Here is a 13,506-nt window from a genome sequence, read left to right as displayed (position 1 = left end):
GAATTTGGATACTTACATTTACCTCCAAACTGTATGGAAATTATTAAGCAAGCAAGACGTCCCACCACCAGAGCCTGCTATGCAGCAAAGTGGAAAAGGTTTGCTGTATACTGTAACAGTAACAACATCAACCCTCTGGACGCATCTACACAAAATATTATTTGCTACCTACTACACTTACAGCAATGTAATCTTGCTTACACCTCCATTAGAGTACATCTTGCAGCTATAGCAGCATACCTGCAAAACAGGCAACATCTACCCCTGTTTAGGGTACCCGCAATTAAGGCTTTCATGGAATGCCTCAAAAGAGTTATTCCACCAAGACTACCACCTTCTCCAGTCTGGAACCTCAACATAGTACTCACCAGACTAATGGGGCCACATTTTGAACCTATGCATAGGTGTGAAATACAATTTCTTACATGGAAGGTGGCCTTCCTTGTAGCCATTACCTCCCTCAGGAGAGTGAGTGAGTTACAGGCATTAACAATACAAGAACCATTTCTACAGTTACACCAGAATAAGGTGGTTCTTAGAACAAACCCAAAGTTCTTGCCTAAAGTAATTTCAGCATTACACATCAATCAGCCAGTGGAACTACCAGTCTTTTTTCCAAAGCCACAGACGGTAGCAGAGAGGGCCCTACATACACGAGATGTCAAAAGGGTAATATTATATTACATAGAAAGAACACAAACTTTCATAAAAACTAAACTATTTGTAGCGTTTTCCCCAACACATAAAGGCAACCCTATATCTAAAGCAGGTATTGCCAGGTGGATTGTTAAATGTATACAGATATGTTACATAAAGGCAAAAAGAACACTAACTGTTCCCCCTAGAGCTCATTCTACACACAAACTAGGGGCATCTATGGCATTCTTAGGGAACATTCCCCTAGATGACATATGCAAAGCAGCAACTTGGTCTACATCGCATACCTTCACGAAACACTACTGTGTTGACGTGCAGGCAAGACAACAAGCAAATGTGGGCCAGGCTGTATTAAAAGCTTTATTTCAGACTGTTGAAACAGACACTGGTGACCACCGCTAGGGAGGTAACTGCTGTGTAATCAATTCATAATGTACCATCTGCTGCCCGTATGCCTCGAACGGAATATGCTACTTACCAGTATGCATCTGTTCTTGGCATAGAGGGCTGCAGAGTGGTACATGCCCTCCCTGCCTACCCGGAAACCTGTGTCTGTACCAACATTATCTTATTTAGATACACTTACATGGGCATCTCTTTCTGTATTCTATCATACTACTCCATCTAACCCTACTATGGCAAAACAATCTAAGGATGGGGCCGATGCCCATGCGCACTATCACCCAAGGGAGGAGTCACCAGCCTTGTGACTACAAAAGACTTCTCCAAGAGAAAAACAAGTGCAATCATCCGAGCCCAACACCAGATGGCGATCTATTCATAATGTACCACTCTGCAGCCCTCTATGCCAAGAACAGATTTATACTGGTAAGTAGCATATTCCTTTTTCTTTGGTGTAACTGGCCTGCATCACTTTTTTTCCCGGACAAATTAAAATTAAAAGGGTACAAGAGACTACCATCAGCATGCATGGGTGGTGCTTATATGTGGCTCCCCTCCTTTATGACTGGTGCTGTACAGAATTAGCATGAAGTTTCACTGTGTCCTTTACCAGCTTAAACATCTCTCCTGATCCAGTCTGACTCTTGGGAGTATTCAGAAGGGGAGAAATCTGTGGTTGAATAGAGTAGCCACCATAAATATAGTTACTGCAGGTAGTTAATGTATTCTATAGTTCTCTAACCCTCAGCCTAGGTTAATTGACTGGCTTCTCTGGCAATGTCACTGGGTTTAGCATAGAGAGAAGTGGAGCATGTGTTCAGGACACAGTGTGTGTATAGAACTATGCCTATTTCACTTAGGATATCATTGAAAATTGCAAGAATTAAAATGTGGAGAATATGGGTATGGGCTTCCCATCTGATTAGAAGTATGCTGGCTTTGCTTTATAGTTTGACAGTTACTCTGCAAAACAGCATACTATGTAAACTACTTAATTAGCATGGTGTGCCAGGCAATCCTTACAAATGTAAAGCATGATGTTCTTTGACCCATGCATACATGAATTGTTGTTTATTGCCTGTCCAGGTTGTATCCTAGAACATGTTTCTTTTATGGTTATCTTTTATTTTGGCATACAGAAACATGCTGTGCCTCTGAGCATAACCTAGCCCCTTCACTTAGTTTCCATTTTGCATACTGTGTCAAAGCCTTATGCTGTGTGTGCCCCAAGCTTACTTTGCCTTTCCACTCACCTGGAACAGGTGCCTATCTTTGCTATTGCCTACATGCTATAGGCTACTTAGAATTGTCCTCCTGTAAGTGCTTTTAATGGTGAAATGACTTTGGCTCAAAGAAGAATTTTGGGCACTGATTTGTGATTTACATTCACCTATGCTTGTAGAACTTGTCAGAATTGTTTTTCCTTATTCTTAGAATTGTTTTCTTGTTGATCCTTTTTGCAGTTAGAACAGCAGAGGCAGCAGCTTCTGACTGAGCGTCAGAATTTTCACATGGAGCAACTGAAGTATGCTGAAATGAGGGCTCGCCAGCAGTTGGAGCAGCAGCATGGTCAGAATCTTCCACCGCCAAGTGCTGCAGTAGGGCCTGGCACAGCTTCCCAGGGATCCACTAGCATGCCAGGGCTGTCTGCTCCACAGCATCCACCTCCGTACCCTGTACATCATCCCATGCCACCTCCTCCTGTGTCCCAGACAAGTAAGTCCTTGCTTCTCTGTGGCATCTCTAACATTCACCATTGCGTTCAATACTATAGACATGTTGTAGCATTTTCTACTTGCTTTTCATTGAGAGATCATTTTAGTTACTGTGTAACCTATTGGTGATTTAGCTTGTGCTGTTGTGGGCAGTCTCATCATCGGTCTCATCAGCTGCTAACGCACTGCAAATAGAAATTCTATCTGGAATTTACCTAATGTATTTGTACATTATAATAGGTGAACTTGTTTCTGATACATTTTTGTTGCTTCTTCTGCAAACTTATTGAACAAATATTACAAATGAGCAAGCATCCTTATGACCACTGCTAACGTGCAGTGATGATTGTTTTCATACTGGTTCCTCATATCCTGCAAGACCTGTTATAATAGATTTATTGTCTACCAAACACCATCGATCAGCAAATATGGGACTCTATTTTAGGTCGAGCCTATGGCAGTGCGCCATGCGCTGCATAGGAAATCGACCTCTTGGAATCACTTCAGCTTTCTTTAAAGCGCGTGCATGTTGTGCTCACACGCTATTGGCCTTTGCATCTGGCTTCAGTACGCAGTTGGCCGAAGGTGTGGGGATGTCCCAGCTTCTTTTCAAAGGTTTACTCCCAGAGCGTTTTGCTGTCGGGAGCCAGCACCGGCGCTCAGGAACCAGCTGTTTTTAATCCGCATGGGCGCACTTGGTTCACATGCGGTCTTTCTCCCCCCTTTTGCAGGCCGTGGTTGCAATAAAACATAATAATACACTAAAGGGGGCATGGGTGGGAAAATGTTTAATGACCTAGCATTGTTACAGTCCCTATAACAATGTAACAAACAATGTGTAACAATGGGTCAACAGAAAAAATATAATGCAGACACACAGTCACGTAGTTAGCTGCATTATATTTTTTCTGTTGACCCATTGTTACACATTGTTTGTTACATTGCAATAAAACATAGCCTCTGGGTTCTGGAGTTAGATTTTAACAAATGCGTATTACTTATTTGCTAACTCGCTAATAGCAGAGGCTGCGTATATGTAACATGATGGTGGACTGCATTGTATTAATTAGTGCGGTTGTGGTTGTAATCAAACACGCATTACTTTTCACTCGAAACTTAGGCTTTGGACCCCATAGTCACAATCTTTTAACAAAGCGGTTATGCCTAACTTTTACATGCTGTATTCACCAACACACAGTGCTGCTGCACCCTCAATGTGTCATTCAAAGTGATCAGCATTATTTAAACTTACTTCAGATTCGAACTGCAATTCACCTCATGCTCGACTAAGGCAGGAGCACAACTTGGGTGCTAAAAGGAGTCTGTGTCTGAGAGAGCGACGCATCTCTACACACCTTCGTCAGGCATGCCTGTTGGGCCCTCCCTCCATGCCATCCTGCAAGATGGGATAAGGTAGCACCCTTGAGTTGGGTAATTCAGAGCCTTTTAGTTATAGTGATGTGCCTAAGATTACACACCAAGTCTAGTTACAAGCAATAGAGCTAGGACTTTGCTCGTTCAGTTACACATATAGTAACCGCTAGGTCACATTTTCAGAAGTCGAGAATGACATAAGATCCAGCAGTAAACGGCATGACATCTAGCACCAATCACCAGATTTGCGCCTGTTACGAAGAGCTGCTGTTCCTCGGCAAAGAGTGGAAACGAAGCGTTAAACAATGTGTCTAGTATCACAAAGTGTGTGGGGCACCATGCCGGGGTTAGAGCTCAAGTTTCCCAATTCATCTGTTAAACAGTCACTATCCGGCATCTGCTTCCAGTGCCTACAGCCAGCCAGGAAAAGCGCCTAGTGAACCCCAACCATTTCCCACTAGGCTCAGCACAGAAAAAGGGTCCAAACACCGCCCACCTCTCTTATACTTGCACTATTTACCGATAATCCACTATGTGTCTGCAAACTGCTCTTAACTTGAGAAAGCTGGTTGTATGTTAATGGAAAGAAGTCCCATATACCATTATATGAACTCTTATACAGCCAAAAATAAACCTATTTTTCTCTCGAAGCTGCCATATTCAAGTGCAGCTCAAAGCGCTAAATGGTTAATGCCCTCCGAGAAAGTATTAACTGATCACCTTGACATTAGGACCCCTCCACTCCAAGCTGAAGAGGAGGACGCATAATATGGGGAAGAGCAATTAAGAGTGGCTAACATCCTACAGAATGTGAGCAATGAGGCCCTCAATGCCCGCCCCTACTCTCACCCAAACACAGTTGTAGAAACAGGCAAACTGACCCATCTGCTCGATACCCGACCTATATGCTTTCAGGGAACATATAATCACAGGCAAACAAGAGTAGTGAGCTCCATTACCCCGACTGTCCTGACCAAACACAGCATTCGGTTTAGCGGCTGTGCCGAAGGATGTTGCTACCTAAATCAATGATTCTCGTGGCATCAACTTTTAAATAAAGAAAGACTAAGTCATCTGAGTGTGCTGATTATCATTACTAACCAGCTCAGTGGTCCTCCTTTCATCAACCGGTAATTATAGACATTCTGAATCTACTCAGAGTGCTAATTAGCACTGCTACTCAACTCACTGGTGCTAATTTTAGCAACAGGTGAATAAAAAATGCCGAGTTGATTCAACATGTGGATGACCGTTATTAGCCAGCTCAGTGGTTCTCATTTCATCAACTTGTAAATGAAGATTGAGCTGGTTCGGTGATGAGCTTTAAAACCCGGCTCAGTGGTCCTCATTTCACTAACCTGTAAATAAAGATTGAGCCGGTTTAGCATGCAGATGAGCTTTAAAACCCAGCCCAGTGGTCCTCATTTCATCAACCTGTAAATGAAGATTGAGCTGGTTGAGTGTGCCAATGTGCTTTAAAATCCGGCTCAATGGTCCTTATTTCATCAACTTGTAAATGAAGATTGAGCCGGTTCGGCATGCTGATGAGCTTTAAAACCTGGCTCATTTGTCCTCATTTCATCAACTTGTAAATGAAGATTGAGCCGGTTCAGCGTGCTGACAGGCGTTACTAGCCAAATGAATGGCTCTCATTTCCAGAGTTGTCCGCATTGGAACTAGGGAACCAGACTGGAGTCCTGGCTTCGGCTCAAGATCCCGCGATTCTGGTAAAATTGTTTAATCTCATCGTGCCCAAAAACGTGTACGAATCTGGTTCTCATGTAGAGCGCGCTAAAGGCATTGAGCAAAGTTTCAGCTATATAAAACTGCTAAAAGAAAACCCATAATAATAATAAGCAAATAAGGAAAGGCTGGGCCAATTTAGGGTGCTAATGGGAAGTACCCCCATCCTCAGTGCTACTCCTTTCATCAACCGTAAATAAAGGCTGAGTTCAGTTCACGCTGCTGGAGGACAGTACTACCCAGCTCTGTGTTATGAGTTGCAGAGAGGTTAGCCTGTAACATCCGGGTCGTCCGTAGCTCTCTTTAGTGGGAGCTTAGCACACTGAGCTTCTTACTGGCGCAACTACACCTGTTCATGAACACCAACACACTGGGGGGCTCATTTACAAGCCCCTTGCCTTGCCTGTACGTCACCTTTTTTCCATATTAACAGTGACGCAGCGGCGGCGCAATGGGCTTGTACATAAGTCCCAGGTATTTCAAAATTGGCAAATGCCATTTTCCAAACTATCGATAAACATGCTGATGTAGAAAGAGATGCATCACTTCCCTCCACTGCTTTACATTCCATACCTCAGCAAAACATAAACACTAGTTTACAAGCGGCACAGGCCCCCTTCCAAATAAGCCCCGGAGGTGCAGGGCTGTGCCAACCATAACACTCGGACACTTAGAGAACCTGTAGTAAAAGAACCCAGCTCACAGGTGCCCCAGGTCTGTGTGCGCGTCTTACACCGCAGGTTCGATTTACAGCCACAACAGCCTGGATTTAGGTGTGCAGTGCAGTCGCAAACTAAAAGTGAGAACTTTCCAACTGCAAATTCCACTTCCAACCTTGGAAAACCAGTCAGAGGGGATGGGGGTGGAGGAGGGGACTTTAGTAGGAGTGGTAAGGTCAGAGGGAGCAGGGGTTCTCTCAATGAGTTCCCACACCACCATTGACAGTCTATGAATTTCAGGAAACCTCTAGAAACGCATGTTTCGCTTCCATAGGAAAACCCACCGACTTATTTCTCCTCAGTACATACTGTATGATTCCACATGAACATCTCCAAGAAGCATCTACCTGTTTAATGCTACAATCCAGTCCTAGTCAGTTTTGTTTGCTTTTGGTTGCGACTTGTAACTTAGTATTCTCTGAAAAGTAACCACAATGCCTCACGGCGAGGGAGCATTTTATAGATCCTCCGGACGGGGAATCCAAGAAACTGGAGCAGTTTAAGAAGAAGATTTTTTTCTTACGCCAGTTTAGGACTGCGGTCTGTGAACACCACATGTCTCTTGGGCCGTTATTCCCATTCTGTGTGGGATGCGGTTGCGCAAGTGCTACCTCAGTGTCCGGTGGAGGCTCGGACCATACTCTCATTGATGGAAATGCCCTTTGATGGCACTCGCTTGTTCAGCGATAAGGCACATTGCACGTTGTGTAGTGTAGTTCCTATTTTCCCGATAGGCCCTGCGCATTGGAATAACATAAACAGTAGTATGGACGTAGAAGTGCGGATCTTCCAGGTCTCCACTGATTATGCTAAACTTAATTGGGTTTGTTACCAACTAGCTCAGAGGTCACTGGAAACTTTCTTGACTGAATAGGAAGTGATCAGCTTCCCTGGTACAGACAAGAAGGGATTCAGTTTTCCAATAACCGCATAAACATGACAACTTTGCTCCTCAGATAAGAGTCAATCTCTAGGGTCGTGTGAAACAATAGACAGTTATTTTACTCAGTCAGTTTTGTGCAGATTACTTTCACCAAAGTGCAGAGAATAGAGAGACGGGCGTTTTCAATAAAAAGGTATTATTTATTGAACAGTCTTTCTTCTCATGCAAGAGAAACGAATTGACACAATTGCAAGACTAGTTATTATAAAAAGTGCGTACAGTAAGATGAGTATTGCGAAATAATACTGAAAAAGCATTGATATGGTTTCTTAGCCATACAATGGTTTAAAATGAATAAAACATATATACATTCATATATACATTAGGCTAACGTACTCAACTGGTGCTTCTAACTACGCCTACCCCAGTGTACCTGACCTAAGCCTAATACTTGGGAGGGAGTAAGTAAGTAGCAGTTTTAGTTAAGTTGGTTTTGCCAAGGTTTGCTTCAAGAATTCTCTCTAAGGGTTTAGTCAACACCATACCTCTGGAATAGAATGTTGGAGGTCTGGTATCTCCTTCCAGGGACTCGATATCCCAGTCACTCGCAAGAGTAGGCTGGAAACGTCGGAGCTGGATTTCTCGGCAGGAGAAAAGACAGCGTCTCTCTCAGCGCGTCGAGGAAGAGGAGGAGGGGCAGCGTCCGCGGGCAGCTTGCATCTGCTGGGCTCTGAAGGGGACAGCTGTTCTGCTCTTATGTACACCACACCATCGCTCGCTGATGTTGTTGAGGCAGTGATAGCATCAGTATCAGTGTGGCAGCGATAGCTTCAGCTTCAGCGTTTGCTTAAGGCAACGTTGGTAATATTTATACCTGAAAGGTGCCTGGGTTGACGTAAGTTTTTGGACATAAGACGTCAATAAAGATGTCACTAGGAAGTGATCGTCTCTCAGTGCTCATTAGAGTTCTATTACTAATCAAAACATAGCAAGCGGGGCTTTCCCAGGTTGCTGAGTTTTTATCTTGTTGAAGAACTCGGAGTGTAATCTAGGAATCTTAGATAGTGGCTTCTGCTGTGTCATTTGCTCTAATGAGCTGCAGAGGAAGTGATTCTGAAATGTGGCTCTGTTCGTGTTAGGCCAGAGACGAGTTTCTGAATTTTGCATTTGATCGGTTATGCCAATATAGGGGTACAAAGGGATTATAGCCGTATAGGGGCATAAGGTCACAATATTGATCAGGGTCCTAGATTAGAACGCGACAGTTGGAACGTATCTGATAGAGGCTACTGGCCGCAGATTCCTTAACGTATAATTATCCCCAGGCGTGAGACTGGATCTGAAAAATCTTTTTGCCCAGCATCCCTGGATGCCGGGGGGTGGAGCGGCATCACGCGCCTCCACCCTGACGTTTTCCGCGTACGTGACGTCAGCGAGGTCACATTAGCCCCACTGCGGCACGCCTACATCAGTTTTTTCCTTTTAACGAGTATCCGACTTGTGCTGGCCTGTTTTGGGCCTTTTTCCCTTAACGCTGGTTGCGTGTGTGTGGGAACAGTGTGCAAATGTCTTCAGGCTTTAAGACGTGCTTGTCTTGTGCTTGCCAGATGTCGGTGACGGACCCTCACCCCATCTGCATGCGGTGTTTGGGGGAACACCACGACTCCACTGATTGTGAGTCGTGCCAGTAGATGAAACCGAAGTCCCGGCAGGACCGCTGGATGAAACTTCTTTCAGCCCGCATGTCCAGGTTGGCGTAGTCACCACGTCCTGCCACTGCGGAGGGTTTCAGGAGTCGCCACATCAACTTCGACATGGGCCTTCACCCAGGCCGCAGGAGCGTCGCTCACCTGTCGGTAAGGGTGGCAGTTTGTACCCGAGTGCTGGTTCACGGCCTGTTGGGGGCGGGGGCTCGCCGCAGGTGATGCGGGCCCGCGTGTCGTCCCCCCTATCCGTCGTTTCCCGGTGTGGGGGTGTCTAGAGCCCAGATGGAGACATATGCGGCGGCTATGCAGGCCTCGCTGGCTTCCCCCCCTCCTCCTTCCCCTCCTGGGAAGTTTGTAGATCCCTTGCCATGTGCTGGGCCCTCTGTGGCATCGCCGGTGGCTCCGGCGCCGACTGGCTCGGATCCAGGTTCGGAGGATATGGTGCTGTTGGGGTGCGGTCCTTTGCGGGTCCCTCCTTCGGACCACGGCGCCTCTGCTTCGCCGCAAACTTCTGCGGGAGTCCCTGTGGTGTCGCGGGAGGTTGCTGGGGCTTGGGTCGCTTCCCTGAGTCGCCCTCTGGAACGGCACTGGCCTCATCCAAGGTGACGCTGCTTAGGCACCAGCGGCTGCTGGCCCTGGCGGCGCCACAGGGGCTGGCGGAGAGCCCTTCTCGTCCTGTCACAGGCTGCGACTGGTGGGGGACACCTCGCCCCTCCCCAGGTCCCCCTCGCCCCTCCATGCAGGCAGCTGCCTCTTCGGAGGTCGGGTCAGCGCCTTTCCGACGCCATTCCCACGCCACCCTGGCTCCAGCCCAGCCCCGGTTTCCTGCGCTGTGACCGAAGTCGTTCCGACGTCTCCCACGGAGCCGGAGGACGGTGTCCTGCCTGGGATAGCAGACTCCACGGCGCCAAGCCGACCTCAGGTCGTTGACTTGTCCTGGACGCCTCCTCTTCTCCGGAGGTTCAGCGTTTGCTGATGTCATCCTCGCCGGAGACGGGCCGCTGCATCATTGTTTTTTCCCCGGCATTGTCTAAGGATGGCTCCTCGCCGTCACCGCTGTCTTCGCCGAAGGTGACGCAGGCCCCCCACTCCACAGTCCCTCTTCCTCGTTTCCAGACCTGGCCCTTCCTTCCTCCGGTTGGCTTGGGGGACGGCCGCCTTAGCTTGCAGCCGTCACCTGCTGAGAAGCTGCTTTCTCCACCATGGGGCCCTACGGAGGCGGGTGCCGCCTTTGCTTGCGCTGTTTCCAAGGCTGTGGGGGTCTTGCGCATGGGTGATCCAGCTGCCCATTTCCCCACGATCATCTTCTGGAGGTCCTGCATCAGGGTTCTGGTGGTCGGGAGCTGCTGCTTCCTTTCGAGGGTTCGCTCCATTCTTCTCTTCTGGGGACTTGGGGCCGCCCCACCACGGGGGACCTTTTGCATCGCCACCATCCGGTGCTGCGTGATCCTGTGTGTCTTTCCCTCCACCCTTCTTCCAGGGGCCCCCTTTTGCAGAATGCCTTCCCCTCTCTGCCACCGTTGTTGTCTCCTCCGTCACAGGAGGCCCGCTGGCTTGACACCGAGGGTTGCAATCTGTTCGCCTCTACCAGTGCGGCTCTGAGGGCCCTTAACACTGTGCAATTTTGCTAGTGCCACTTCTGCCTTGTGGGACTCCGCGGAGTCCCTTAGGTCTGCCACTTCTCAGGAGGGTACCTGTGTTGATCTGCGGCACCACGTGTTGGATGTCTGGGAGCTGGCGTCGTTTATTCTTTGCTCCGCTCTGGACATCTCGGAGGTGCTTGGTTGTGCCATGGCTTCTTCGGTTGCACTTCGTCGCCATGCCTGGCTTCAGGACAGTGTGTTCCCATAGAACGTTCGGGAACGGCTGGTGGATCTTCCTTTTGATGGTGCTCTTTTATTCCACGGCCCTGCGAACTCTGCTATTCAGAGGTTCTTGGCGGGGCTTTGTCGTCCTCCTACTCCTCCTCCTACTTCTCCCCCATCAGTGACCTGTGAGTTTATCTGGATTTTGGGAGGGGGGCACTGTGGGTAGGACTGTGCTGCTGCTGGTCCGGCCCTCCTTTTGGATTGTGATTTTGGCTGTGCTCACCCATGTTGGCCCTGAGATTAGGCCTTCTATTGTTCTTCTTGGCTGATAGCCAAGCCATCTGCAGGTTATCCGCAGGTCTTTTCTGTTTTTCCTCTGCTGCGGAAAGTTTTTCCTAAGAGGGTTCCCTTGTCTTGGGACGTAACACGCCCTATGTGGGGTTCTGGTAGCTATTATATAGCTCTGTCATGTGCTGGGGAGGTGTGGTCGCATTCGGGCCTCTGCTCTTCCTCCTCTTGCTGAGGGTTTTAGGAGTGGCTCAGGTTGTGCCCCGGGCTGTCCTTCTCCAGGGATGCTGTGTTGCTGGCCTACTGGTTGCTGCCTTGTGTCATAGCTCTGCATATTTAGTTGTTTGGGCTGTGTGCGGACATCTCCTTGGGGTGTATCCGGGACCCTCCTTACCTTTCTGCCATCTGTGTTCGGCTGGTGTCGGGCTTGTCCTGGTGCACCGTTCCGTACTGTTGTCTGCAGCGGGCTGTGCCTGTGGTGCCGCCCTGCTGTTCTTCTGCATATCTGTTCTTAATGGCAATTGCCACAACAGTCCTCCTGGACTACTCCTCTACTTTTTGTTCAGTCCTCTTCCAGTGGGTCCTGTCTTCAGTTCTCCCTCTCCTCCCTGGGGTTGCAATGGTTATGGAGTTTCTTGAGTTTCTTGTGCCTCCTCGGGTGCTGTCTGTCCCTGCGGGGTGTTGGGCGTTTTTCCTCCTGGGCCACCTTGGCCTACCCATCTGCTCTGCCTGCCTTATATCCGAAGGCGCTGTTCTGTCTTGTCCATTGTCTTCCAGCTGTGATAGGCTCGGCTACCCTCTACATTGGGTGTTCCCGGTGTGGGGGGCTTTCCTCTCTCTACCTCTTTCCTTAGAGTCTCTCGGTTGCTCTTCTTCTTAGGTGCTCTTTGTAGGAAGGTGGATATCTGACTATGGTTGCCCCCAACTTTTTGCCTAGTGTTTTGCTGGTTTTCGACGTAGTTGGCCTGAGATCCTGCTATCCAGGACCCCAGGCTTCCTGCTCTCTCTGTTAAAATGGACACCATGTATCTTAGGTACATAACTAATTGGTATTGGGTCACTCTTGTAAGTCCTTGTACAGTGTAGCATAGGTACCCAGGGCATAAGTGAACCTAAGGCCTACCAGGGGCTGCAGCATGTATTATGCCACGCCTGGCTGGCCATCCAAATCTGACACAACTGGCTGATCAATCAGCTAGGGCAAGGTGGTGTAATCACCCTTTGCTTTAGATATAGTATACCTATATCTAAACCTAAAATGGACACATATACTCCTATAAGTCACTCCTATGGCAGGCCGTAACAATCCTGGAGGCAGAGTGCTTGGAATTATGTGAGATGGTGCTCTAGCATGAGCTGAGCCTGTCTGCAGCTTTCGGAACCAAGTCCTTTAGCTGTTTCCAGGATAACGCTATACAATATACTCTTAAGTGCATTATAATCCTCACGGTTATTGCTAACTTTGACATAGCATTATCAAAACATGTCAAGTAAGGTGTCATACGAATTGGAATACTACCCCCTCGCCAATTCTGGCGACGGGGGTAGCATTCCACCTTTCTAGAGGGACACGACATGTAACTGTTAACCCTGGTTAAAGTTAACTCGAGCCTCAGCATCACAAAATGGATGCTGCCACCACAGACACAAGTCTGACCTCCTGCTGCTGGGAGTCCTTCCAGCAAGGGAGGCTTGGACAAAGGGTTTCCTGCCTTGGGAGGTGCTAGCACCACCCCAGACAGGATTTTGTGTATTGGGTAGGACAGGCCTAAAAGGAATGAGACATGCCTGGGGCACACAAGGTGCCCTGTGCATACACCGGCTCAAACCAGTTGCTGGGGCACTCCAGCCCCAGCTCTGGCGCGAAACCGGACAAAGGATAGGGGGTGTAACCACCCCTCTTCCTGGTCCCACCCATAGGAGGGACCTAGTCATAGTACATCCCCCTTTAGGAGAATAAAGGTAGGAGCTGGTCCTATTCCAAATGAGATTATCCTGAATTGAAACTTTACAAGAAGAAACTCTGGACTTCGACGTTCTGCTCCACAGAAGACTGAAGGAATCTCCCTTGTGGGCAAGGAGTGTCCACCCTGCACAAGCAGGCACCATCAAGCGTCCAGCGGCTTCACTTTGTCGTCTTCCCTCGAGGATCCAGACTTCAGAGCCCGACGAGACCCGGATTCCCAGACCACTCCGACCTCTACCTACATC

The 13,506-nt window shown here is 48.1% G+C and overlaps 1 protein-coding gene across 1 annotated transcript in view; it reads left to right on the top strand.

Moving 5' to 3' along the window:
- The window catches only part of SMARCC1 (SWI/SNF related BAF chromatin remodeling complex subunit C1), an 810,451-nt gene that overhangs the window by 699,042 nt on the left and 97,903 nt on the right, over nucleotides 1-13,506 (top strand). The window contains exon 20 of the mRNA XM_086939759.1: nucleotides 2,523-2,775. Within this exon, the coding sequence (XP_086795885.1) occupies nucleotides 2,523-2,775 (253 nt within the window). The remainder of the gene's footprint in view (nucleotides 1-2,522; nucleotides 2,776-13,506) is intronic.

The sequence above is a fragment of the Lissotriton vulgaris genome, chromosome 10 (genome assembly GCF_964263255.1).
Source record: "Lissotriton vulgaris chromosome 10, aLisVul1.2, whole genome shotgun sequence".
NCBI lineage: Eukaryota > Metazoa > Chordata > Amphibia > Caudata > Salamandridae > Lissotriton > Lissotriton vulgaris.
Note: the sequence above shows the minus strand (reverse complement) of the source record. Positions and strands in the feature narration are given on the sequence as shown.